The sequence below is a fragment of the Pocillopora damicornis genome, chromosome 5 (genome assembly GCF_964200805.1).
Source record: "Pocillopora damicornis chromosome 5, jaPocDami1.2, whole genome shotgun sequence".
Classification (NCBI taxonomy): Eukaryota; Metazoa; Cnidaria; class Anthozoa; order Scleractinia; family Pocilloporidae; genus Pocillopora; species Pocillopora damicornis.
Genome location: NC_142674.1, coordinates 28,449,146 through 28,472,950, shown reverse-complemented (window position 1 = coordinate 28,472,950; position 23,805 = coordinate 28,449,146). Strand labels below are relative to the sequence as shown.

The 23,805-nt window shown below is 37.9% G+C and overlaps 4 protein-coding genes across 5 annotated transcripts; 3 read left to right on the top strand and 1 right to left on the bottom strand.

Annotated features, from left to right (window-relative positions):
• The first annotated feature begins 20 nt into the window (after nucleotides 1–20).
• LOC113684861 (uncharacterized) lies at nucleotides 21–7,255 on the top strand. The gene is made up of 20 exons (XM_089206058.1): nucleotides 21–134; nucleotides 1,309–1,370; nucleotides 1,640–1,701; nucleotides 2,023–2,086; nucleotides 2,582–2,625; nucleotides 3,214–3,259; nucleotides 3,345–3,382; nucleotides 3,747–3,792; nucleotides 3,955–4,002; nucleotides 4,177–4,208; nucleotides 4,316–4,361; nucleotides 4,560–4,607; nucleotides 5,310–5,332; nucleotides 5,427–5,460; nucleotides 5,582–5,629; nucleotides 5,885–5,916; nucleotides 6,068–6,113; nucleotides 6,634–6,662; nucleotides 6,885–6,972; nucleotides 7,103–7,255. Exons 1-20 carry the CDS (start codon nucleotides 110–112, stop codon nucleotides 7,169–7,171), a joined length of 930 nt encoding a protein of 309 aa, XP_089062184.1. The 5' UTR covers nucleotides 21–109; the 3' UTR covers nucleotides 7,172–7,255.
• A 1,713-nt stretch (nucleotides 7,256–8,968) lies between these two features.
• LOC113684863 (uncharacterized) lies at nucleotides 8,969–14,047 on the top strand. The gene is made up of 2 exons (XM_027202274.2): nucleotides 8,969–9,208; nucleotides 10,193–14,047. The coding sequence occupies exons 1-2, from the start codon at nucleotides 9,185–9,187 to the stop codon at nucleotides 13,301–13,303; spliced, it is 3,135 nt and encodes a 1,044-aa protein (XP_027058075.2). The 5' UTR covers nucleotides 8,969–9,184; the 3' UTR covers nucleotides 13,304–14,047.
• Nucleotides 14,048–15,299: 1,252 nt separating this feature from the next.
• Nucleotides 15,300–18,782, bottom strand: LOC113684860 (uncharacterized). The gene is made up of 4 exons (XM_027202270.2): nucleotides 18,714–18,782; nucleotides 17,572–17,904; nucleotides 16,917–17,066; nucleotides 15,300–16,517 (listed from the first exon to the last, which is right to left on the bottom strand). Exons 2-4 carry the CDS (start codon nucleotides 17,897–17,899, stop codon nucleotides 15,967–15,969), a joined length of 1,029 nt encoding a protein of 342 aa, XP_027058071.2. The 5' UTR covers nucleotides 17,900–17,904; nucleotides 18,714–18,782; the 3' UTR covers nucleotides 15,300–15,966.
• LOC113684859 (uncharacterized) lies at nucleotides 18,320–23,641 on the top strand. 2 transcript variants are annotated; one of them, XM_027202269.2, is made up of 4 exons: nucleotides 18,320–18,457; nucleotides 21,836–21,965; nucleotides 22,331–22,624; nucleotides 23,120–23,641. In XM_027202269.2, exons 2-4 carry the CDS (start codon nucleotides 21,841–21,843, stop codon nucleotides 23,517–23,519), a joined length of 819 nt encoding a protein of 272 aa, XP_027058070.2. In that variant the 5' UTR covers nucleotides 18,320–18,457; nucleotides 21,836–21,840; the 3' UTR covers nucleotides 23,520–23,641. The 2 variants fall into 2 exon arrangements, with proteins under 2 accessions (XP_027058070.2, XP_089063190.1); XM_089207064.1 differs by lacking the exon at nucleotides 18,320–18,457 and adding an exon at nucleotides 20,888–21,024.
• Nucleotides 23,642–23,805: the final 164 nt, after the last annotated feature.

Genomic DNA, 23,805 nt, shown 5'->3' with positions numbered 1-23,805 from the left:
GCGACAAGTCAATGTAAGCTTTTGTGACGTCAGCTATATGTGACAGCACTCTACATGAGTCGCACGTCTGTTAAATTCAAAAGAGAAAAGGTTTCACAAAAGTTGCGCAATGGCCATGGCATCTCAAAATGCAGGTAAGTTAAAAGCTTCTCCTCTGAATGTTCCCGATAAATAACTCTAGTTGTATATATCGAGATCTTAAATTGCAATCGAGAAAGGTTTTAAAAGCCGAGTCAGTAGGCTGCGGAATGTAAGTATCTTCCAAACAATGCTAAGTTCGTAAGTTTGGGTGGAATCCCGAAAGGCTATTCACAGGGTTTAGGTCAATATTCGAAAAATAACTGTATTAATACTGATTGCTATATGAAATTGGAAATGGTTTAAAAGAAAAGTGAGGCGCAACAACAATTCAACTTTTACAGAGAAACATGAGGGAAAACAGGGATATCCTCTCGTAGAATTGCTTGCAAAGTTAAACCAATTGAATAGACTTAAACTAAGTATGTAGCTTGTGAAGGTTTTTTTTTTCCGTCGCTGCTGAGGGTATAGTGATTTTCCGGGTTCAATTTGTCTAAAAATTATTCCTGCTATTTTTCTTGTATCAGTGGCTGTTTACAAAACAAACGGTTCACGCGCGTGCGCCTGTTTGCGTGCGCGTGATATTGCTACGCTAACTTACGTATCGTGCACCAGTTTCTCTCGGTCTCTTGCAACTAGCGAGTATTTTCTGTTCCTTACATGGTCGAATCGCGAAGTTTAGGCTCGAGCTTTTCGAAGGTTGGATAACGCTACCCAATCAATTGCGATCCAGTGGATAAGTGTGAACGAAACGTAATGCGCTGCTGTCGGATAGACATTTTTTTAGTGGATAGCGTTATCCACCCAGCTGGTGCTAACAGTTAGATTTGCCTCGTTTTTTTAATACTAATTTTTGAGTTTTTGTTGAAATTACGCCGAAGGTTATGGAAGTCAAACGGAGGAAATAGTAATTTAGACATGTGGTTCAATTAAAAAAATATGCCTGTCGGTATTATGAAACAACGGTCTTTACCGATAGCGACATAGATTCACTATGGACAGCAGATCACAGCTTTTCGGCGGATGCGACAACAAACTTGAAATTGGATATCTACTATTGTTTGTGTGAGCCATAAACACTATCCTTTTACAGACTCTGAAATTTTAACTAAACTGAATCATAAGGATATAAAAAGTTCCCTAAAGATGTAACATCAACGAATAGCGAGTTTTATGTGAATAATATAGATCTATTAATAATATTTTCGTCGCTGCCTTTTTATATGTTAGATCCCCGTCAGAGTAAAGAGGAACTTGAAAAACTTCTCTCCGTTTTGGAGGAAGAGAATAGGGTAAAAGCATACCTTGTTATTTTCCATATAGTCTTAAGCGTATGAGACCCTGTGAACGATCGACTGTTATTTTTTCGTTTGCCTGTTTTTGTTGTTACTAATCTTCCAAACACTTTCTATAAGAACGCGCAGAGTGTCTCAACTTAACACATCTGAAAGTGCCTCATATGAACAGTTTTTGATTTTGGATGCAACAGTATTTCTGGATCAAGATTGAAACTAGTTGAATTACTAAATACTTTTTTTTAAACTTTTGCTCTTTAATTCAGAAATTGGAGATAGATCTGGGTGCTCAAAATAAGAAAATCGCCAACATATCGGCATTCCGTGCGTAAGTAATAAATGAATAATACAAATGAGTAATTACTTAAAGAAATTGATGGTTAGTTTGCACACAGTCACAGACAATAATAACAACTCGTTTGCAGCGTTTTTTTCGTTAAATGATCCACGATATGATTGTGAGCACAAGATTTCAATGGAGTGATATTTCTAGTTTTGGCCTTATTTTAAAAGTTATTCGGCAATTTCAACTGAATTGTATTCTTTAAACTTTTTTCTTTTCTTGAAGTCTTCTCGCTATACTCAAGGAAATTCGTATCCTCGATACCGAACACGTCTCTGTTTTTTTGGTTTTTTTTTCCAATTTCAGGGATACTAGAAGAGCTATGGCCGAAGAGTTATACAAACTTGAGAAGGAAAGAGAAAACGTGATGGTAAAAGTAATCATTATTGATGCTGTCAACGTATGATTGTCAATAGGCCGTCTTGTTAGTGAAACGATTTCACTGGCTTTCCTTATACTGGGGAGATGCACACGTCTGTACTTCTCGCAAATCTGGTCAGTGCTATTTCCTTCAGTGGTGCGAACCAGAGGGAGGGCTCGATCATCTGTGGGTCCGGAGATCGGGGGAAGGGGGGGAGGGCCTATAGGTTTTTTTTACTAATTGTCTGATACCAATATTCTTGCATCAACAAGATCGTATATTACCATTCAACTTTCTGATTTTGTTCCTGAGGGCGGCCGGGGGGGAGGGGTGGGGGGAGCGCAGGTTGGTTTAGAAGTAATTTTAGACCTCCCTGCCAAAAACTCTTAGATCCCGTCCTGTTCCTTTTTGCTGCTATATAAAATATTATGATTGAGAAACTTCGACAAGATGACCTCGCAATGTTTTTACTCATGTCTTATTAAATCTTTTATCTGTCGACAGGATGAGCTGAAGAAGTTGCAGAACGAAAACGAACGCTACGAGAGGCAAGACTCTGAAATATGCTATTCTATCTTGCATTATTTAATTGAAGTTTCTAGCATTGATCAAAGTCAGTATCTGAGTGATTTACCACCTACCCCTCCCCTAGTCCAACATTAACCCTAACTTGTTATCAGTTGAAAGTAGTTTTGGGGTCAGGGGAGGGCTTCGTGCGCATTTGTTCAGATACCGTCGTAAATCCAAGCTTTTAGTAGTGTAGATTTCAGTTATGAAAGCGGAATCCACTTTCTTAAATCCGCTGCCTTTTATTCAATGATTAAGGGGTCCCTCACCGGTATCTGGATGTCCCATAGTGCGGTTATGCTGCAAAGAATAACTTCTCATTTACGAATCTCATTCCCGGTACCGATGATAGCTTATATTCCGCAAAGCTCTCTTCTCAATCAGACTCGTTTTCGAAACAAGAAGACATGTTCTGCTGTTGAACCACTGAAATGTGTAAGAATCTATCGACGCTCTCGCGGTAAACCCCTCTAATAAACTTCCACTTTGCGACATATCTAAAAGATTGGAGGCTCTAGGCATTGCTAAAAAACCTTAGAGTGATTTATCGTTTTTAACATTGCTTTTAGTGAGCTGGACCAACTTGAAAGACGATCACGTGACCGACAGGAGCTGGTAAGCATAAAATTTACGACAAAATTCTGGAGAATTGTCACTTACTTATCAATATTCAGCTAAGAATCCTTTGAATTTTATGCAGGAAATTGTTAGCGACTCTGATGTAGAGGAAGCTGAGAGGTAAACAATATAATATAGCGCAATACTGAATACACCATTTGTAGGTATCCCTTCAAAGAGTTGTTTAACGATAAAAATTTGGGTCTGTTTAATTATATCTGAGCACACTTCACTTTCAGCAAATTATAACAGATCCATTACAGGTCAACTTTTCATCGATTGCTTTTTAAGCCTTACTAATTTATTTTATTTAATATTCAACGAGATCTAATTGCATCTCAAAGTTTTTATGTAAATGAATAAACCTCCCTTTCCAGTTAGTTTCATTCCGTTCTTCTTCCCCTGATCCTTACCTTATCGAAACAACATAAGAATTTATTTTCAAAAAAATTGACTATTTAACTTTATATTCAAATTCTTGTAGAAGAAATGCACAGCTCACTGAAGAAATAGCAAATATTGAACACAGAGTAAGTATTTGTTTGTATTTAGGCGCAAGAAAGTTTCTTCTTCTCGTCCAGCTAAGAACTTGCAATCACTTTGAATGACTATTCTTAGTACATTTCTGCTATACAATTCATGGGTTTTACAGATGACTAATTGTTTCCATTGTTATTTCATTTTCCAAATAGATTGAAATTTTGATATCCACCATAGCTGCATTAACCACATCAACGCAGGTTTGCAAATAGCACTTAACATTTCATCTCAAAAATTATCATCTGTGTATCATGAACTATTTTCTTACATTTAAGAACAAAGAGCACTCTTATTTTTCGCGCGAGAAGCTCCTTGAACGGTAGAAAAAAATTCTCATCCATTTTTATCATAAAACTATTGCCATTTTCGTTTAGATGACAGAGAAGATCACAGAAGATTATGAGAGGTGAATAACTTTTTCTCTAAATTTCGATTTTTTTTCTTTTCATTTGATTATAACTATTGACAGCAGTTGATAACAAGCAAGCTTTTATTTCCATATATCATCCACAGCGAACTGGAAAATCAGAGGAAACAATTAAATGCCGTCACAAACAAAGTAGGTTAAAAGTTTTTTTTTTCGTTGTCGATAAAAAACGTAGCTCTGATGACTTTGATGGAAATGTAGAGCGTCACTATTTTTCAGATTCAATAAAAAATAGTTTAGACCTATCAAATCTTGTATAATCAGGGAGAAAATCAGTATTTATTTCAGCATTGAGAAAAGCAGTGATGTCCATATTTCTCATTTCCTTAGAAAGCATTCGAGGAATTCGAAATCGAAAAGTTTCTAAATGAAATAAAGGTTTGTTTGAAATCATCATCATTTTAATATCTGATATCGAGTGCCCGTTCAAATAGGGGGAAGGAGGGAGGGGGGGGGGGGGCGGTGAGGCCCGTGTTCTCCTCCACCACACACGGTGTGAGTTTTTAAGGATTTTAAAAGTAGCTTAAACAATTTTTAAAAACTTTAAAGAGGCTTAAGCGTTTCTTGAAAGTGACAAAAAACCGCGAAAATTGTTTCAAATGCGCCAAATGGCACCGCGACGTGTTTGAACTTGATACATGCCTCCGAATCCCTCTCCATCCGACCCTCCCTACGGTACATTATGATACATCACCTCCCTCTCATCCCTCTCCACCCGACCCTCCCTACGGTACATTATGACACATCACCGGCTGTTTCTATCTCCCCTCACTTCAAAATCGTTGGTGCTAAATTATAGTTTGTTATTTTCAATTATTTCCAATTATATCTCTTAAAAGATATAAGAGGATCGTAAGTCCCGGTCAAATGTACAAATCATTACCTTGCTTCTTAGAATCGAATGTGATGGAATAGTCTTTTGAAAGCTCCAAAGCAGAGCATCAGGGACTAAGACCAAGAGACGAGAGGAGGAGGTTGAACACAAGATTTCTTAAAGCTCATACCGTTCCTAGTCCCTAAATACTCTCCCTTGTTCCGAAAATCTTTATTTCTCAGGAAGCAAATTTTGTTGTTTTGCAGATCATGGATGCTGATGTCGAAAGGTTACTTCCGCGTGAAACTTTCTTTTTTTCAAAATTTAAAAATTAAAAAGGTTCGTAAAGGTTCGTAATAGGCATTTCTTTTCTTTTTTTTCAGGAAAGCTGCCGCTTTGACAAAAGCAGAACAAGAGGTAGATGGAGCTTCTCTTTTGAAAATCTTAACTTTACTCTCGTTTTTCTTAGAATCATCATGTTTTTTTTTAGTTATCAAATTACTTGTAGTGAATAATTATTAAGGCATTTTCTCCTCAGAATTCAAGTTTGGAGGAGTCTATCAAAAAGGACAAACTTGAAGTGAAGGTAAGAAATGCGAAGAGCTTCGTTAAATAACAGAACTGATAAAGGACGTGGGGCGATTTTCAAGTGAGTAACCAAATTTATCCTTAATTTGATTGCATGTGCTTTACTACGCCCTGTGATTGGTGTAAAAATTCCCCCCACGCTCTCAACCAATGCAAACTGCCACCCATTATTACTAATCCACTCGAGCTTTTAGTCAGTTTTAAGAAAGTTAATGAAAGTATCGTCCATTTATGGTTTATTTATGTCTTTCAGGCTTTTAGAGAATCGATAAAGGAACATGAAAGGTAAGGAAAGTCTATCTCTTGGTAATATGTACATATTTATGAAGAAAAGATCAGGTGGTAATCAAATGCACACAGACTATTACAGACTTATTCAAATAACAGTTTTAAAGCAGCAACGATTTGATGCTTTCTCTATATGAATTTATTTCAGAACGGAACAACAGATTGAAAAGGATTTCGAAAACGCTCGTCTAGAGGTAATCTGCTGGTTTTCATACTAACTAGAATTTATTATTTCTCATCCCCATGTTGATTTATCCCTTCGGCGTTACCATAATTTATATTTGTTTACAGTTTTTTCGAACTAACTTGAATTCGACACTATCAGATATCGAAATTAGAATTTTTCTGTTTTGTAAGGAAAGCTTCTCAATATTGTGGCAAGGACATCAATAATAAACTTGTATGAGATACGAACGGCTTTGACCGTCGTTATCTTCTAAGGGACTGATTATCCCCGGGGAGGGGGGGGGGGGTGTGCGGAAGATTTTGACTGTGTCACGATTTAAAAAAAACCCGATACCCCTAAAAAGCTCTGTAATATTGTTATGACCACCTCTCACCTTCCTTGGCAGTTAATAGGCGGTCAATTTTCTTTCGTCCCCACGTTATACTCTGTTAGCGATAACTGATCTCCCATTCGATCCCCCTGAAGCCCATGTGATCCTCCCAAAAATCCTCAACATTTTATTCATCAAATTCTACTTCTTCTTTCAGTTTGCGTCGGTAATGAACGAGAGACAAACGTAAGTATTTCTCAAAAAATGGATAAATTTGTGAGACTTGCTTAACATCAATGATTTAATGACCATGATGGCTCCTCTCTGAATCTCTGAAGATTAACCGCTTCTAATAATTTTTTTTCTTACTTTGAAGCGTAGTGTTGTCGTCGGTCAATTATCTTAAAGTCTTGTTTCAGGCTTAACCAGTAATAGGACAAAATATTAACACTTGTTTTATTTCTATAGAGAGATTGATTACATCAAGATACAAATCGCAGATTTGCAAACCAAGTTACTGAATCATGGCAAACAAAATGAAGAAAAAAACGAAAAGGTTAGAGGATAATTGTAATATAACCTTATTTCCAAGAAAAGCAACTGTTTTTTTTTTAATTTTTTGCTCTTTCATTTACGTTTTTTCTTCCTCTTTTTTTATATTTTCTTTTTTTCTTTCCTCTTCTTAGGGTTTTGCAAAGAAGCCAAATTCACTTAAAAGAAGAGTCACTCGTTTTTTCAGAAGTACCACGGATTGATGGATTATTGAAAGATTTTATAAGATAACTTAACCTCCTGTCGTTACTGAAACTAATAAAATATCTTGTTGCTCTTCTGTGCAATGATATTATCTCGTTACTGCGTTACAGAAGGTTACTTAAAATTTGTATATTTGTATATTTGTTCGTCAACTATTTTGAAAAGAAATCCTTCTATTCGCTATAAAATTGATCGGATGAAGTAACGGCACCTGATTGTCAAAATGTGGAAATACGGTGGCCAATATTTTTTTAACTCTCAATATGCAGTAAGATTCATTCCAATTAATATTTAGTCATCACTCCTTTTAGTTTTGTTTCCGATTTGCTGTGACTAGAAAATAGGGTAATTGACCGCAGTTAAGGACCCTTAACAAGCCACTTTTTTCTCTTGAAATTACCTTGGTAGCTTATAACCTCTTGCCGAGTTTTTTCTGTTGCTAACGATCTTAGAAAAACCGCACTCATCATGCATCATCGATCATGACAGAAGCCCTACTCAAATGCTGTTTCTTTGTTGCTAACCATCATAGAGAAACCACACTCATCATGCATCATCGATCATAACAGAAGCCCTAGTCAAATACTATTTCTTTGGGAATGAGTGAGACATCTTGAACATTGCCTAATGAACGAGAAATCGAACTATTCATATCCCACTGGAAATGGCGCAGCCAAACCAAGCTCTCAGCGAAACATGATCAAAGGAAGGGTAAGCAAGTTTTAAACTGTTTCTTTATGACTTCAAACTGTTTCAATCAATTGATATTACTCTACAGTTTCTCACGCGTTTTTAGCTGTCATAATCAAGTAAACCCGTCCTGACTTCAAGTCAATTTTCTTTGAATCTGTCACATGCTTGGGGTCTTCGAAAAACTGTTAATCAGAAAATTCGACTAAAAAGATGGCTTGTTTTTTTGCGAATAACATGGGGCACACGAAACTATCTTTGATGGTATTTTGTAGTTCTCGTGACTGAAGTAATTTGCGTAATCATTTCATTTTCTCCTGACCAGCTCAACATACATGCATGAAGTTCAGTATCTACTCCAAGTCAGCTGCATCAGGTGCAACAACGATTTCGTTAAAGCTAGATTTCCTCATTGTAAAAGCCTCAATGATCATAATAACGAAAGGATTCTACCGCGAGAGTACAAATTTCTTGTTAAACTAAAGCGTTATAATTTGCAAGTCTTTTCATTTGCATTTTCTTAATTTTTCTGGTCTGTCTGCCAATTAGAATATTCAAAGATTTCTCTTTTTGAAAAATTTAAGGTCATTTGAACTTCAACTTTAGTTCGTTTCTGTTGTAATGCGAGGGGCTTAAGATATGAGCAAATCATGAAAATGACATCTATGGTACATCGCCCAAAAAGAGCAGAAGGGGAAGGAAACTTTGGTCATTGTTTAAATAACGAAATCAAAATGACATCTTGAAGCTAATGAAACAAGATAATCGTTTCAGATGATATGACGCACATTGTGAACTAGACCAAGGATCGTCGTCATCGTAAACTCGTTAAAAAGAGGCGAGCTCGTAAACAACAATTTAAGTCTGAGAAAACACTAAATTTCTTTTATATTAATACCAAGGTATCGACATTGGAAATTTTAAAAATGTTTTCAGTATATTTTGTCCGACTTCAGTTCTAGACACAATCTTATCTTTGAAGAATGAGCGAGGGCAATGTTGTGATATCTTTGTTGTTAACGTGAGTCAGTGACTTAAACATAATAGACTCTTGTTCCGTTCGAGTGATTATTTGGTAAACAACTTGATATTCGCTGTACTCATTAGATATGCCATCTGGTTTAATTAGTGGCGCTTCTGTTTGGAAAAATTTAGACGCGATCCAAAGCAAATATTAATCCCAGTTTTCTTGCAACCACGCCTTGACAAAAAAAGAGATTTGTTGCAAATGACAGCATTCACGTTGAGAACTGAGTCCTACTTTGTTAACGTAATGATCCATCATTTGGAGGGAAGAAGGATTACTTGAGTCATCGATGTAGATGGAATACGATTTGAGCTCTACGGTAAGGCATTCCAACCTATTTGAACCTGGGATCTTTACGGCAGGATTTACGGTACAACATTGTCAATTCGCAATATTGTGTAGATTTGCGTAGTTTACAGATGAGTCTAAAAGTGAGGTCTATGTCAAAAGGTAACATGCTATCCTCAATACCGGCTTTGTCTTGGATAACACATTCGCTAAAAGTTCGCAATAACATTGAAGTCGTTTTGTCTGAGGCTCTTTCCCGAATCAAGCCACACAACTTGAGACAAATTTGTACAAACAGGCAATGATTGAAGTACTGAGCTTGCAAACAATGGTTATTGTTTACAAATTCGATGTTGTTGACAAGATGCAAAAGCGATCTTTGTTCGAAGGCAGAAAATTCAGCTTATCTGATCAGTTCGTTTCGTTTTCTAGCACATCTTTCATTTTAAAAACGGAGTCAATCTGCAGTCTGTAACCGGGGTTGCTCAGATTTCAAAAAGCAACGCTGGAAGCGGTACGAATGTTCTAGAAACGAGACATTAAAAAAATAAAGGGAACAATTGATCGCTCCGCAAAGAGGCCATTATGAAGTGAGCTGTAGCACGCATAGGTTAAGTAAACAAAACAGCTCTATCTATTCATTTGTTTCCGCGGAAATAATAGCGATGCCTGTTTACTGCAATAGAGATCTCTTCAATAAATGCATCTACGCTGGTGCAAGTGAAATGGTGCCGGGGACCAAATGAAACAAGACATTTGCTACAAAACATGGAGAAAAATGCAAGTAATTATCAAAATTCGAGCGATACTTCATTTTCTCAAACTATTGACCCCTCGGGACCTGCTGGTAAATCACTCAAGACAAGTAAAGCTGAATTTCTGACTCCTAATAGCCAAAGGCAATATTTCATTTTCCAGAAATCTCTAAACTTGGGATTCTGCTTGACGGCTATTGTAAGTGCATCGGTCAAACTTAATTATTTATAATCTTAACCTAAGAATTTTTGGCTTTTAGGCGATGGAAAACTTTGCGAGTCACCAGGATATTCGAGGGAGACCAACGAGTCTCAGCTCAGTGATGGAACTAAGTACGCCTGAGAGCGACCTGTCTCTGCCATTCGAAGAAAACCTCACTGACCTAGTCCATGACTATCGCACTAATGAAGAAAGCTTGTTCGTCGAAAATGCAAAAAGAAGAACGAGAAGTATAGACTCTATAGGAGAACTCATACGGGAACTAAAGGAGATAAAAATAAATCAACTCCAACAATGCGAAAAAGTGGAAAAGGATCTGGTGAAGTCATTGACCCCTTTGCACATCGCAGCAGTGATGGGGGATGCATCAGCTGTCGAAAGGCTTGTCAGGGAAGGTGGCCATGATGTAGATCCACTATCTAAAGATCAGCGGACCCCACTTATCATGGCATGCTCATCAGGTAAAACTGACACCATTCGCACTTTGGTACACCTCGGAGCCAATGTCAATGCTTGTAGTGAAAGTGGTATGACACCCCTAATATTGGCTTCTTTAAACGACGATAAGACCACGATTCGCCTTCTATATAAACGTGGGGCGAAGGTGAAATGGAAAAACTCAATGGGCCTAGCAGCCCTACACTTTGCGGCATCTAATGGAAATGTAAACGCTGTTAGGGAACTTTTAAAGAGGGGAAGCGACCTCGATTCAAAAACAAATGAAGGATGTACCCCGCTGCACTTAGCTCTCCTAAATGTGCAACAGAATGCTATCGAGGAACTGATCAGCAGTGGGAGTGATCTTCACGCAAAGGATCAACATGGATACTCTCCAATGCATTATGCAGTCTTCTCGGGAAAAGCTCACATAACAAAAATTCTTCTCAATTACAAAGCTGATGTCAATGCAAAAGACAACTGCGAATTCACCCCGCTGCATTTTACAGCACATACGAATTGTGTTGAGGTTGCTAAGGAACTTATACAACATGGAGAAAAATTTAATGCACAAGCGAAGGACGGCATCACTCCGCTGATGATTGCTGCATTTCATAATAGCACACACGTTGGGAATTTACTGATAAGCAGCGGAGCAAAACGGAATGCGAATAACAAAGCTGGAAAAACAGCTCTTCACTTCGCTGCTCTCAAAGGAAATGTTCAGTTTACCCAGTTTCTGATCGATGTTGGTGTCCATGTTGATGCAGTCGACAACAATGGAAATACAGCATTACACCGCGCCTCGCAAAATGGAAAACACAGAACCCTAGAAACACTTTTGCAAGCAGGAAGCATGGTAAATTCCAAGAACGATAAAGGCCTGACGCCGCTCATGATAGCATCAAACAATGGCCATGTAAAGTGTTGTAAACATCTCATTAACTTCAAGGCTAACTTGGATGCACTCCATCACACAACTGGAACCACCTGTCTTCATTTTGCATCAGAGAGAGGTCATTCGGATGTTATCCAGTTGCTGATCGAAAATGGTGCAGACGTTTCTGCAAAAGACAAACGGGCTCTTACGGCCCTGCATAGAGCGTCAAAGAATGGACATCTTGAAACAGTCAAAGTCCTCTTGCTGCGTGGAAGCGATCCAAACAGCAGGGACAGCTGGAGCTACACTCCCTTGCATCGGGCAGCGGAGTGTGGTCACACTGAAACAGCTACTTTACTTATTAAACATGGGTCTCATATCTCCGCCACTGACAAATGGAAGTTTACGCCACTGCATAGAAGTGCCAGCGAAGGCCATGTCAACACTGTACGAACCTTACTGCTACATGATAGCGAAATACATGCAATTGATTGTCTGGGATACACACCACTCCACAGAGCTGCAGAACGTGGCCACACGGACGCCTGTCGATTGCTAATCAGAAGTGGGAGTAGCGTGCGAGCAACTGACTTTCAAGGGTTCATTCCACTTCATAGAGCTTCACAGAACGGACACAAAGAGACTGCAAAGCTTTTACTAAGGGAGAAAAGTGACATTAAGGCGAGAACATACACTATAAATTTGTCATCATCGAGCCTGAATTTACGAACAAATTCCTCAACGGGTCAGAATGGCGTCGCAGAGGAAAGCCGCCGTCAAGATGGCCATACGTCTCTTCATTTAGCTTCAGAGAATGGTCATAAGGAAACAGTCGAGTTATTACTGAGAGAAGGCGCTGATGTCAATGCTCTTGATCACTGCGATTGTTCAGCATTGCACAAGGCATCAGAAAATGGTCACACCTCCGTTGTGGAATATTTGCTTCTCAAAGGGAGCAACATTAACGGTACGGACAAATGGAGAAACACTGCTGCACATCGTGCAGCACAAAACGGACACACAGATACTGTTGAAAGTTTGCTGGCTAATCGTGCCAGTGCACATGCAGTAAATCAATCCGAGTCCACGCCCCTGCACTGTGCTGCGACATCCGGACATCTGGAAACAGTCCAAGCTCTGATAGTCGTGGGAGGAAGCAACATTCATGCTAAAGATTCACGTGGACACACGCCTTTGCACCGTGCTGCTCAAAATGGTCATACTCAAGCCGTGGATTGCCTTCTTAGACAAGGTAGTGACGTGAATTCGTTGAGTAAAGAGAAGTTGACGCCACTGGTTCTTAGCGCGTATGGTGGCTTTACAGACACTTGTTGCGTGCTTATTAACTATGGTTGCTCAATAAATAACTCAATGAGTAGCGGACTCACGGCCCTTCACCTTGCTGCTCAGAACGGACACACGAAAACTTGCGAACTGCTAGCGACACGTGGGGGAAGCGTACACGCTAAAGACAACTGGGGTTATACGCCATTACATCGGGCGGCGCACAACAACCACAAAGAAACTATCCAAGCTTTGTTGACGCATGGCAGTGATGTAACATCCGCTGACAAATTCGAATTTACTGCATTACAGCGCGCAGCGCAAAGAGGACACAGGGAATCTTTGGAACTTCTCACATCACATGCGATTCAGAGAATGAGGAGGCACAGTACTTTGGATCCTCCCAGGGGGAGACATGTTCACTTTGAGAAAGCAGACTCTGACTGCAGTACCTGCCGAATGATGGGCCTTTACATCATCCCAGAAGATAGCAACGACGAAAACATCGGAGAGACTCGGAAAAGACGGCAAAGATTTCAGACAATGTGATACATTTCTAGAATCACTTGGCATAATGTTTTCTTTTTTAAAACTTGATTCCAGTGCAAGCTCTTCAATTAACGATTGTTAAAAATTTAGGCGAAAGTAATCAAAATTTAGTCGATTTAGTCATTTCAATGATAGACATATAATTTATTTTAAAATTTTATACGATTCAGTGCTGCGATTTACTATAATGACACTTTCAGAATTTCGTTGACGCCATTCGTGTATTCAATGTCACTACTTTTTAGCAAACGGGTCGTTGTGTGTTTAAATAACTGAGATGCAAGACGTGAAACGGGATCGACAATGATGGAAAAAGACGGGGGCTGGGCATACCAACTTGGGAGAGCGAAACAATTCATAAGTATTCAAACAAACATTTACTCACTTGCTCGTAAAAAATATTTTGAACAGTTCGCTTGTATAACATAACTTTAAGTGGGGCTGGAAACATAATACAACAAATTTAACGTCTTTTTTTCTGATCAAGTCACTGATTCTGAGGAAACCCGTCAACGAGCGCGAGAAATCAATCGAAGTACCCAAGAAGACATGAACCGGCGCAAACAAAAACGACAGGATTTAGGAATCGAATGTTGCCGAATATCCAAGAAGAAGTTAGCGAAAACGGAATAGAAGTAGTGGTTTGTAAAACAAAGGCAAAAAAAAAACCTTTTCGAAAACGCTTTATGAATTAGATATTTTAAAAAGGCGGAGTTGAATAAACACGATTTGACAATTACAGAATTCGATCTTTTAAAATGTTCTGAACTTTGATAAACGGAGGGCGAAGCAAAATAAAGTGCGCTAGTACAATTAAATTACCAACAATGAGCGATCTCAGGTCCTGTCTACAATATACTGAGAAGACTTATAGTCCAAAAGCATCGTTTTCGAACTGATCCCGCCTTGTGTACTCGAGGGAAGTTTGCGGGCAGACGCACGAAAGAAAAAATCTTTTGTCAGCCAAAGTTTTAAAAAGAAACTGAGAAAACGAAAGCCTTTCGGAAATGCTGCCAGAGCCGCAAAGAAAATACTGTGAAAATTATATTGCGGCAACTAATGTAGTCCCCTTAAAAATTATTGCCTATCTGTTACGTTATTCACATGACCCGGCTAAGTGGAGGTATTAAACATTCGTGATTGTCATCGCGTCTGTGACACGGAGAATGGAATGACTTAATGATCAAACATTCAGCCGATGAAATTTTTAATCCGGATTATTCAAAGTGGCCATTTAAATACAACGTACAGAAAGGCCATTATACGGTCAAACATGCTCCTCCAACAGGATGTTGGATAAAAATGTTTGATTGCTCTGCCGGGACGATGGTGTCGGCAGTATCAGGTAAACAACGGCTTTAATGAATGTAGCAACCGCTGTGCACGTGCGTATAATTTTGAAGGGTTTCCTGAACCAACCCATGCAAAACAACAACATTACCTACCAAATAAAATGGCTTTCTGCAACAAGTGAAAACCAATGTCCAAATTTTCACTCGTGTATTTAGATAAAACTCCTCCTTTTTGCAGTGATTTGAAAAAATTTTATATCAATGCAAAAACTGGAGCAATCTAGTTGATTCCGAGATTCTTTTTCAATTCGCGTCGTCTTGATTGTGTCAGTCGCTTTTGCGAAAACTCCCCACATTAAAACTTAACATTCTACAATTTAGAAAATACAAAAAAGCTCTCACCAGTTTTTAGCGCGGTTGAATCCTATTTGAGTCAAATTCTTCCCACAACTGCTCGAGCGGCTGCAATAAAACTCTTGCGACTTGCAACACATTCAAATTTAAGATCTAAGCTTTGCTAACAAATTTCTTGTGCGGTGTGCCTCATGGGAATTAACCTCCACTGTCTCACAAAAAGCGTGCGCGGATCAAAATTAGCAAATTATCAGGAACGCAGTCAAACAAAGCAACCATCTTTGATTTTTTTGTGCGTCTTCGTTCACGACCAACAACATGAGACAAAAAAAATAAGCTATTTTCTGTAATTTTTTTCTCAAAATTGATTTTTTTAAATTTTCACAACGCAGAATGCAATGCTAACATTCAGTTTATACCACTGACACTAATTAGATTATTTTAACAACGGCACATTCGCTACTATAGACATAACTGTTCTAACATTGATTAAAATTCTTGCAGAGTTTCTTAAATTAGTCAGGATACCTTACAATATGTAAAGGAGAAGTTTCTACGGGGAGGTGGGGGGGGGGGGGAGGGAGGGGAATTAATTACAAGATCACTGGTTTTACTATCAACTAAGTAATTTACCCATTGTAAAAACTGGCTTGCGGCAGACACGACAGTATTTAAAAATCTTAAAATCCTGACTTTCATTAAATTACGTTATCTCATGACAGTCTAGAAATTCCACCAACAGCGGTTACAACATAAAAAGGAACTTTTTTACAAAGAAAATCTATTCGGCTTGATTTTTTAGATGAAACATGCTGTGGAACGTATGCACAATATAAATAAAGAAATTTTTTTTAACTATCAGTGGGCTGAAACAGGAAGCGGGGAGGGGGGGGGGCATGCTTCCTCGAAAAATCGTGAGTATGGAATTTCACAGTATTTCGGAGTCTCAACCTCTATACGAGGCGTGTCTCGTTGCCAACTGCTTATAATTAGTTCCTGATCTCTTTTTTTAAATAGTTAACGAACAAAGACCTGCCATGTATCTCCTACGGACAGAGGGGCTGAGGAACTGTATAAATCGTCACAGGCCAAGACAGAAGGTTTTATGTTCACATAATATTTGCCTTCCCAGAATATCGGATCGTTATAGATACGAAAACTGCCCTTATTTTTGAAACTTCCCCACTTCTCGCATTCACCACGTGTCCCATTATTCCCCCATTTTGAACAGTTAACCGAAAGATAAGCATTATCCCCAGGTAACCTTTCAAACGAGGCACAAGCTCTTGGCTGAATGTTAGGATCTTCAATGAAATATTTCACCACGCTGTGTCCATTGATGTCGTTTTTGGTCATAATATGAAGAGTCCTGCCTGTGGTTTTTTTATAGCAGTAGAACCGTATCTGCGTGAAACCCGTGAGTTGTTTTAACTTAAATATTGCAGACACATCAATACGTATGATTCCTTTGCTGTAATTACTTATCATTCTGTAGTTTTTCTCTCTGACCATTGGCGTTAATGACGTGGTGTTTTTGACCACAGTTTGTGCGATCAGAGTCCAGCCACCTGAAAAAAATTTGTGACACTGAAACTCAGAATAAAACTAGACAGATATCAGCCGGCTCAGAGTGAAATACACCTCAGGCAGAAATTACGTACATATACGAAAGATAAGCGAGTTCTGATTGGCTACCCGAACGGGCAAGATGGACTCATCTTACCCGCTCACGAATGCCCGTTTTGTTCCCGTGCAGGGAAAAAAAAAATTGCACTAAGCAGACGACTTACGAACTTGAGCGGAAGTCATCATCAGAGTCAAGTTACTTTGATTGTAATTTCCGTTTTGGTTGTCGAAACGTCAGTCACTATTACAGTCAGCATTCCTTCTTAAGATTACTCAATCACACAACACAATCAATTATTGCTCTTGCGTTCAAACCATTTCCTGTATTTCATTTATCGTACCTCCGTTTGTTTGCATATCACAGAAAACTGTAAAAGGGGCATCAGAGTTGGATGGAGCGATCCAATATTCTCCATTGGGAGAGTTCTCCTGCGAATCTTTTATATCCTTACAAGACAAACCAGGAAAGTCTTCTTCCTCGCCTATACGGCCTAATACAAAAATAGATTGGAGGAAAGTAAGAATGAAGCAATAAAATCCAATAAAAATAGCCCAATTATTTTATCCATCCTCATAGCTTTTTTTATCTTTATTATTTAATTATAAAGGTGTAAACGTGGAAAAAAATCCGTGGAAAGGTTGTAAAAATACTGAATCAGTAGGAGCGAAATCTTTGTTCATGAAAAGAAACATTTCGTATACGATGCAAAATGCCCACCTCTGATTAGCTATTTTTAAAAAAAAAACCCCGTTTGTCAAAATTGAAACGACAGGTTTTAATCTGGAAGGATTTTTTGACAGTCCTTTACCAAATTGCCATGACCACTAATTTAAAATGGCGCAATATTTGTTTAGTGTCTGAGTTACTTTGACATCTAATTTTGTGGGAGACTTAAATTTCTGCAGCTAACTAGCTAGATAAATTATGGCCTTTTGATTTAAAATTTAACGACTTGGTGAAAACATAATATTAAGATATGATATTTTTCGACTTACTTCTGAAGGGATTGTCCACATACACGTTTCCGTCTGATGGAACAAACCGGACTTCATTCCCGTTTTTAGTTCTGTTATTCAACTCACAAATGGATTTTTCTGCGTTGTAGTTAATACTTTGACACTTGACGTTACTTTTACACAATTGGAAACAACTCCAAATGTCTTTTTCGACCTGGCTTGTGATTGTGTGTCCCAGTAGTTTGTAATTCTCAATCGAGTTGGTTCTCGTGCATCCTTGAGCTAAAAAGCTGGCAAAAGATGCGAAAATCCATATGCTTTGGAAATGGCAAAGTTTCAGTCGTCGAAGACAAATTTTTAGAGGCATCTCAACTAAAACGAACAAAGAAAAATATATTATTAAGAATCACGTTCAGTAATATTCAGTTTTGATATCAAAACAATGATGTGATTGGTTGTCCCTGTGATTGCCGGTCGTCAGTAGGACAACACTAATAAATCTTAAGAGAATCTGTCAATTGATTAAATGCAGCAAGGGCCGGATCTTAGTCCAGTTTAGAAAGCAAGCTACTTTGTAAAGGATTTCATGGTCAGAATTGTGGCGGGATCAGCGACATGATTCCGACGAAATTCTCGAAAGTCTAGCTAACTTAATGGGCCCAAAGCTATATTTTAAAGTCTCAATCTTAGGAAAAGTAATGCAGGTCTTACCTCAAAAACAAATACGATTTTTTTTTTTTAATTTCCTGATTGCTCCATTGTTTTACTTTCAAAGCATTCAATAAATCGATCATGAATTCTAACAGGAGCGACAAAAATCAACTTTTCGGAGCCAATAAATAATTCCCGACCCATTCATATGGAAAAATTGCCCCTGGGATTCAAGTCCGGACCCACGAAGATTCTCGTGATCAAGGGATTCCCTGTGAGCGGTAACTCAGTAACAAATATTCCGCCTTTTTATATACTTATGATCGACTCAGTAATGTGGTTTAGTGAATAGCTTTACGCAATTCATCTTAAACCAAGTTTTTTCAGTGGCAACCAAGCTTCGAAACAGGATCTTCTGATAGTTTTAATTTCCTTAACTAGATCAATAGATTTGGAGCGTTTTTTTCCTTGCACATTATCTGGCATAAACCGATTCGTTTCAATCAAAATTAAAACGGCACTAAACTTACCTCATTGAAATATTCCACATCCTTCAGCACAACTATACCTCAAACAATTATGTCTTTCATGATGTTAAATCTTCCATTATGCAAATTTTTCATCAGATAATGTAATTCGTAATTTTTGTGTTGTCTTTTCTTATTTGCGAATTGTCAAAGCTCGGTGAAATAAATTTCAAATAAGATAACAGATTATTTTACAAAGCGCACCGATCTAAATAGAACTAATATGTTTGCCTTCTGTAATGTATTACGTAACATGGCGATCGACATTGATCCTTTTTCATTATGAGTGAACTAATGGCTAGAGCTTCAATCAGTTTAGGTCAGTCGTTTGGCCCTCACTCGTTCATTCGTTAGTATAGCTCACCGTCTTCCGTTTGTTTTCGTTCCGCTTTTTTTTCGTTCGTTGAATTAGTTAGCTGGGAAGTTTGGTTGTTAGGTTTGCTTGTTCCTCTTCTAGTGGGTTTCCCTCTTGCGTCTGTTTCATGTGCTATTTTATTTACCTATTGCTTTATTTCGTCCGATCATCGACTGCTTACAAAGCGTCTGGCTGCTCATTACTCCAGTTACCCTGTGTGCTTTAGCAGCTCCAGCTGAATAGGTTGAACATCGGTTATAAGGGCAGACAATGTGTCTTGTTTCAACGCAAGTCACTGGGGTGATTTCATGCTTTCCTACAATGTCTATCACGTCAATTCAAGCAAACAAATGATAAAAACCAGTAAAATGGGAGAATCGTTGATATCGAAATTATTAATGGAGGGAGGGGGGGTGAGTTTCTGAGGAAACTAGGAGTTACGTCTATGGGAGCCAAATTATGTCATCAATTCAGTTGACAAAACCAGACTATCAAAAGTATTATTGTGTCATTGTAAATCATTCTGAACAGCAAAGGTACTTGAAACACATAGGAATGAACTGTAAAAGTTGTGAAAGTTTCGAACCATGAAAATCACCCCCGCTATTCTGTCCAATACCGAAGAAAGTATCGGCTCCTTATCTGTTATTTAGAATTTTAAAATAGCTCACCATTACAATGCGATGTTTTATGCATGAATGGTTGACAGTGGTTCGTGAAAAGTGTAAAGTGCGTTTTAAGCCAGGGGGCGGGATCACATCTTTTCGCAAGAGCAAGGCAATCAGTAAGAGGCAAATAATTTTGCAAAACATGCTTCCCTTAGGTCACAAGTATGTTTTACAGTGGTTTTCGTTTTTCGAAAAGGCGTTTTCCAATTGCGCACTGCACATTGCTACCTTAATGCACTTCATGATCCAAGTTGAAAGTTAATACGTGTCTATCTACTGCTGATCAACATTTTAAACATAAACTGAGTTTAATCGACACTCTAACCTTTTTGTTTTCAAATAAAGGCGCCTTTGGAATTGCAAGGTTGATAATTACAGGAAAAACTCACCGAGCCAACTATTTTACACAGACACCATGTATTAGTTATCTGAGCTGTGTGTCCGTGATACACAGCTAAAAAGTTACAATTCAGTAGATTTAGCTAATCAGTTGTGTTATTGATGGTAGCGGGCCCCAACTTTGTCTACTATATTTATTAAACTTGCATGAGTCGTACTCTGGCCGATTGATTTTTAAATCATTTAACAAGAACTTCTTTGAATACTGCACTTTAACTTCAAAACACTTTTTTTTTTACATAAAATTGAATGAAGATGAAAGAGAAAGCTAACACTTAATATATTCTTACTTTTGAAGAGGTTTCCATTTTATGTGGCTATTTTCACCGCAGTAAACGTGCCTGCAGGTTTTGTTTTGTGTCAGTAATAACTCAACACTAATTGCTTCTAACAGAATGTACTAAGTAACCGTAAACGATGATATTACAGGTCATCTTAATCTTGATTTTTGGGAAGGAAACATCGTGGTCGAGCTAAAATATGGCTGATGAATACAAAATAACCTTGCATGAACTTTCTTGACTACCTCCCAATAACTTTAGGCCCAATGACTTTCGATAAAAGTAATAATCTATATATATCTTATCTATAGGTAAGTGTTACCTTAGGCTTGAGAGAACCACTTACAGAAAAGATTAGTTCAAGTTTGGTAGAGCACGAACATTTTAAACACCCACGCTATTTTTGAAGAAACAAATATATACAAAGAAAGAATGAACAGATAAGTCAGTAACATTACTATGGACGTTAATCATTAAACGTGGAAAAGGTATATAAGTGTGAAAACACTGCATTTTAGCATAGGAAGTCACACGTAGGTGATGTGCCTTAAAACAGGAGGAAAACATGAAGTTGGTGATTCTTCTGACGTTTCTTACGCTTTTTCAGGCTGGTAAGAATTTGAGAATGACTCTCTGGCTTAGTTTTAGCTTCAGAAAAAATCTGACTCATAATGACTACTATAAGATATTCTTTTATTTCCTTCCTCTAGAAACGATTTTAATTTGTTTCGAGGAAATTGCTCTTTATGGACATCATATGATAGACAATAAAAGGTCGTGACTTAAAATTATCGCACAGGTATCTGACCCGAATAACATCAACTTTAATTTCCGTTTAAGAAAAGTGAGTGACACTTATTGATTTTCGTTCAACAAAATCAGCTAATCGTAGCAAACTCTTAACAGTTTTTACCGAGTGGATGTCCAGGTGATTAGTTTTCAAATGCAATTCTTCATAACGACAACAAAATAAATAATCAGAAAGTACTACTAAAACTGAACCAAGATAAAAGTGAGAACACCAAGAAAAAAAAAGTGATAATAATAATAATAAAAATTAAACTTGATATATCACCAAGATTTTGCTTCGTTTTGCTCCTCTAAAAAACCAAAACACAAATTCTTGAAATTCTGCTTTTCAAAGAGGAAGAAAGATAATTTTTGAATCCTACAATTTTTTTCTTTTTGAAAGCGTCATTTATTAAAACAAGTAGGACACCAAATCAACATGAAAAATATCTTTTTGATATTCTTTTTTCCTACATTTGTCATAAAAAAATTATCACTATTAGGTGACGGAAAATACTTAAATCGTTATAGGATATCAACTTTACACCTCTAAAGGTATTCTTTACGTCTTATCACATATATACCTTATATCGAGATTTTTATACCTATCTGCTTTGTATTTGCATAAACAAGGAAACATGACGTCATCCTCGACCCAGCCCTTTGGCTCATGTAGCGAGAGAGAGTTTGTAGAACAAGCTGTTGGAGTCTGCGAGAAGATATTTTACCTGGAATTGGCAAGGAATCTTACTGCAGATTGCCGGTAAGGAGGAAAAGCTTTTATTTCTGTAAAGGAGATATGATTTTTGTTTTACTGAGCAGTTCCAAAATAAGAACGAATACTTCTTGTCATCAAACTCATATTTTCATAAGGGATCTTTAACACTGGCGCCTAAACAACTTTTGGCTCAAATTTTTAAACTGTAGTATACCTTCTGCTTTTTCGCTCTTTGCCAATATATTTTTTATTCAATCAGTGAGAGACGAGAGAGATTTAAATCATTGTTTATTCACGACAAAGAACGAAACAAACTCACCAGAATACATGACGTATCCACACCAGAATAATTAACACTTTACCGTCTATGGCTGAACGGGTTGAAATTTTCCACGTTTTTCTCCAAACAGCACGGTGCATGCGCAACTTTCAGCATGTTTTGTTAAAAAGACCCGCCAGTGCCTCGGAGGATACTTCAGTGAGGACCAAATAGACTATGCGGTCAACAAAACAGCGCTGTTCTTAAAACAAACTGGCTCGCCTCAGTGGTACTGCTCTAATAAACCAACCAATATGTCATCCTTGGATCCAGACCTCAGACAGCATTTTCCCTGCAGTGATAAACTCTTCGCTGAGGGATACAAATGTACGAAAGACTTCAGAGAGATCTTCAACACTAACAGGAGTGACCCCAGATTGTGCGGGTGAGTATCTTTTATAGGAAACTTGATGTGTCACGTGTGTGGTTGAGATAATCTCTGTGTTACAGTGCTGCATAGCCTTGCCCGAACAAAAAAAAAATTGTTTTTTTTTTAACAAAAAGTAGCGATTTTAATCTACATTAAGTCGTTGAAACTGTACGCGTTTTAAGACCTTCTTGAGTATGTTTAACCTACAATATAATTTTCATGTGTCTGTTTGTTTGTCTTTTCATGATAAAGATAATGTGATAAGCCATTCAGTCATAAAATCCTCAGCCCAGGGTACTGCAACAGTAAGAAATGAACGGGCTTTCTTTCAAGGGTATTGACTTTGCTTAACCGGAGAAAATTGTTGAGGACAACAAATTAAAAGGAAAAAATAAATGAATAAAAAAAAATAGAATTAAATGGACATGACTAATGGGGCAGAATTTCAACCCTATTTCTGTAGATTTAAGATATAACTTGACATACATTTATCTCGTAATTTTTCTTCAGAGCTTTTTCTGTTGCCAGGAATTGCACGCAGTCAGTGTTTGATCGTAACTGTAACAGTAGCATTCAGGTACCATCCGAAAACCGGTTCAACCCGTTTTGCAAAAACACTGGAAATGCAACCGTTGTCGCATATCAAGCCCCCGAAAAAATAGACACTAACGGGAATTGTACGCAAACAGTCTTTGATCGTTTCCGTAACGACACCATGCCCGTACCAACGCAAAATCAGTTCAACCTGTTTTGCAATAACACTAGAAATGGGGCCACAATCGTATATCAAGCCTCGAGGAGGCCAGAAATCAGCGGTGCACGCAGGAACAAAAAATCGATTTCAAGGATGTTGAGTATTACGCTCGCAGTGCTGTATGATTTTGTGATAAGGGGTTTGGGGTCGAACTGAAAGACTGGATCCTGGACTGGAAATGAACAGATTGGGTTCGGCACGAAATACCACAGTAATCTGATAAAAGTTGATGTCAAAAACCCATAGATTAAGGAACAAAATAAAGAAGAATCATCGTCCTTCCTGTATCGTCCTTTGAATCTTTAACTTTATTCTCTCGTAAGGTTTAATTTTAGTGTAACATCTACCTTAAGAAGAGCTGCGAGATCGATGTCGATACTGCACACAAGAAAACTGTGCTTTACTCCATTTCATTTCACCGTTTAAAAATTTTAAAATTCCA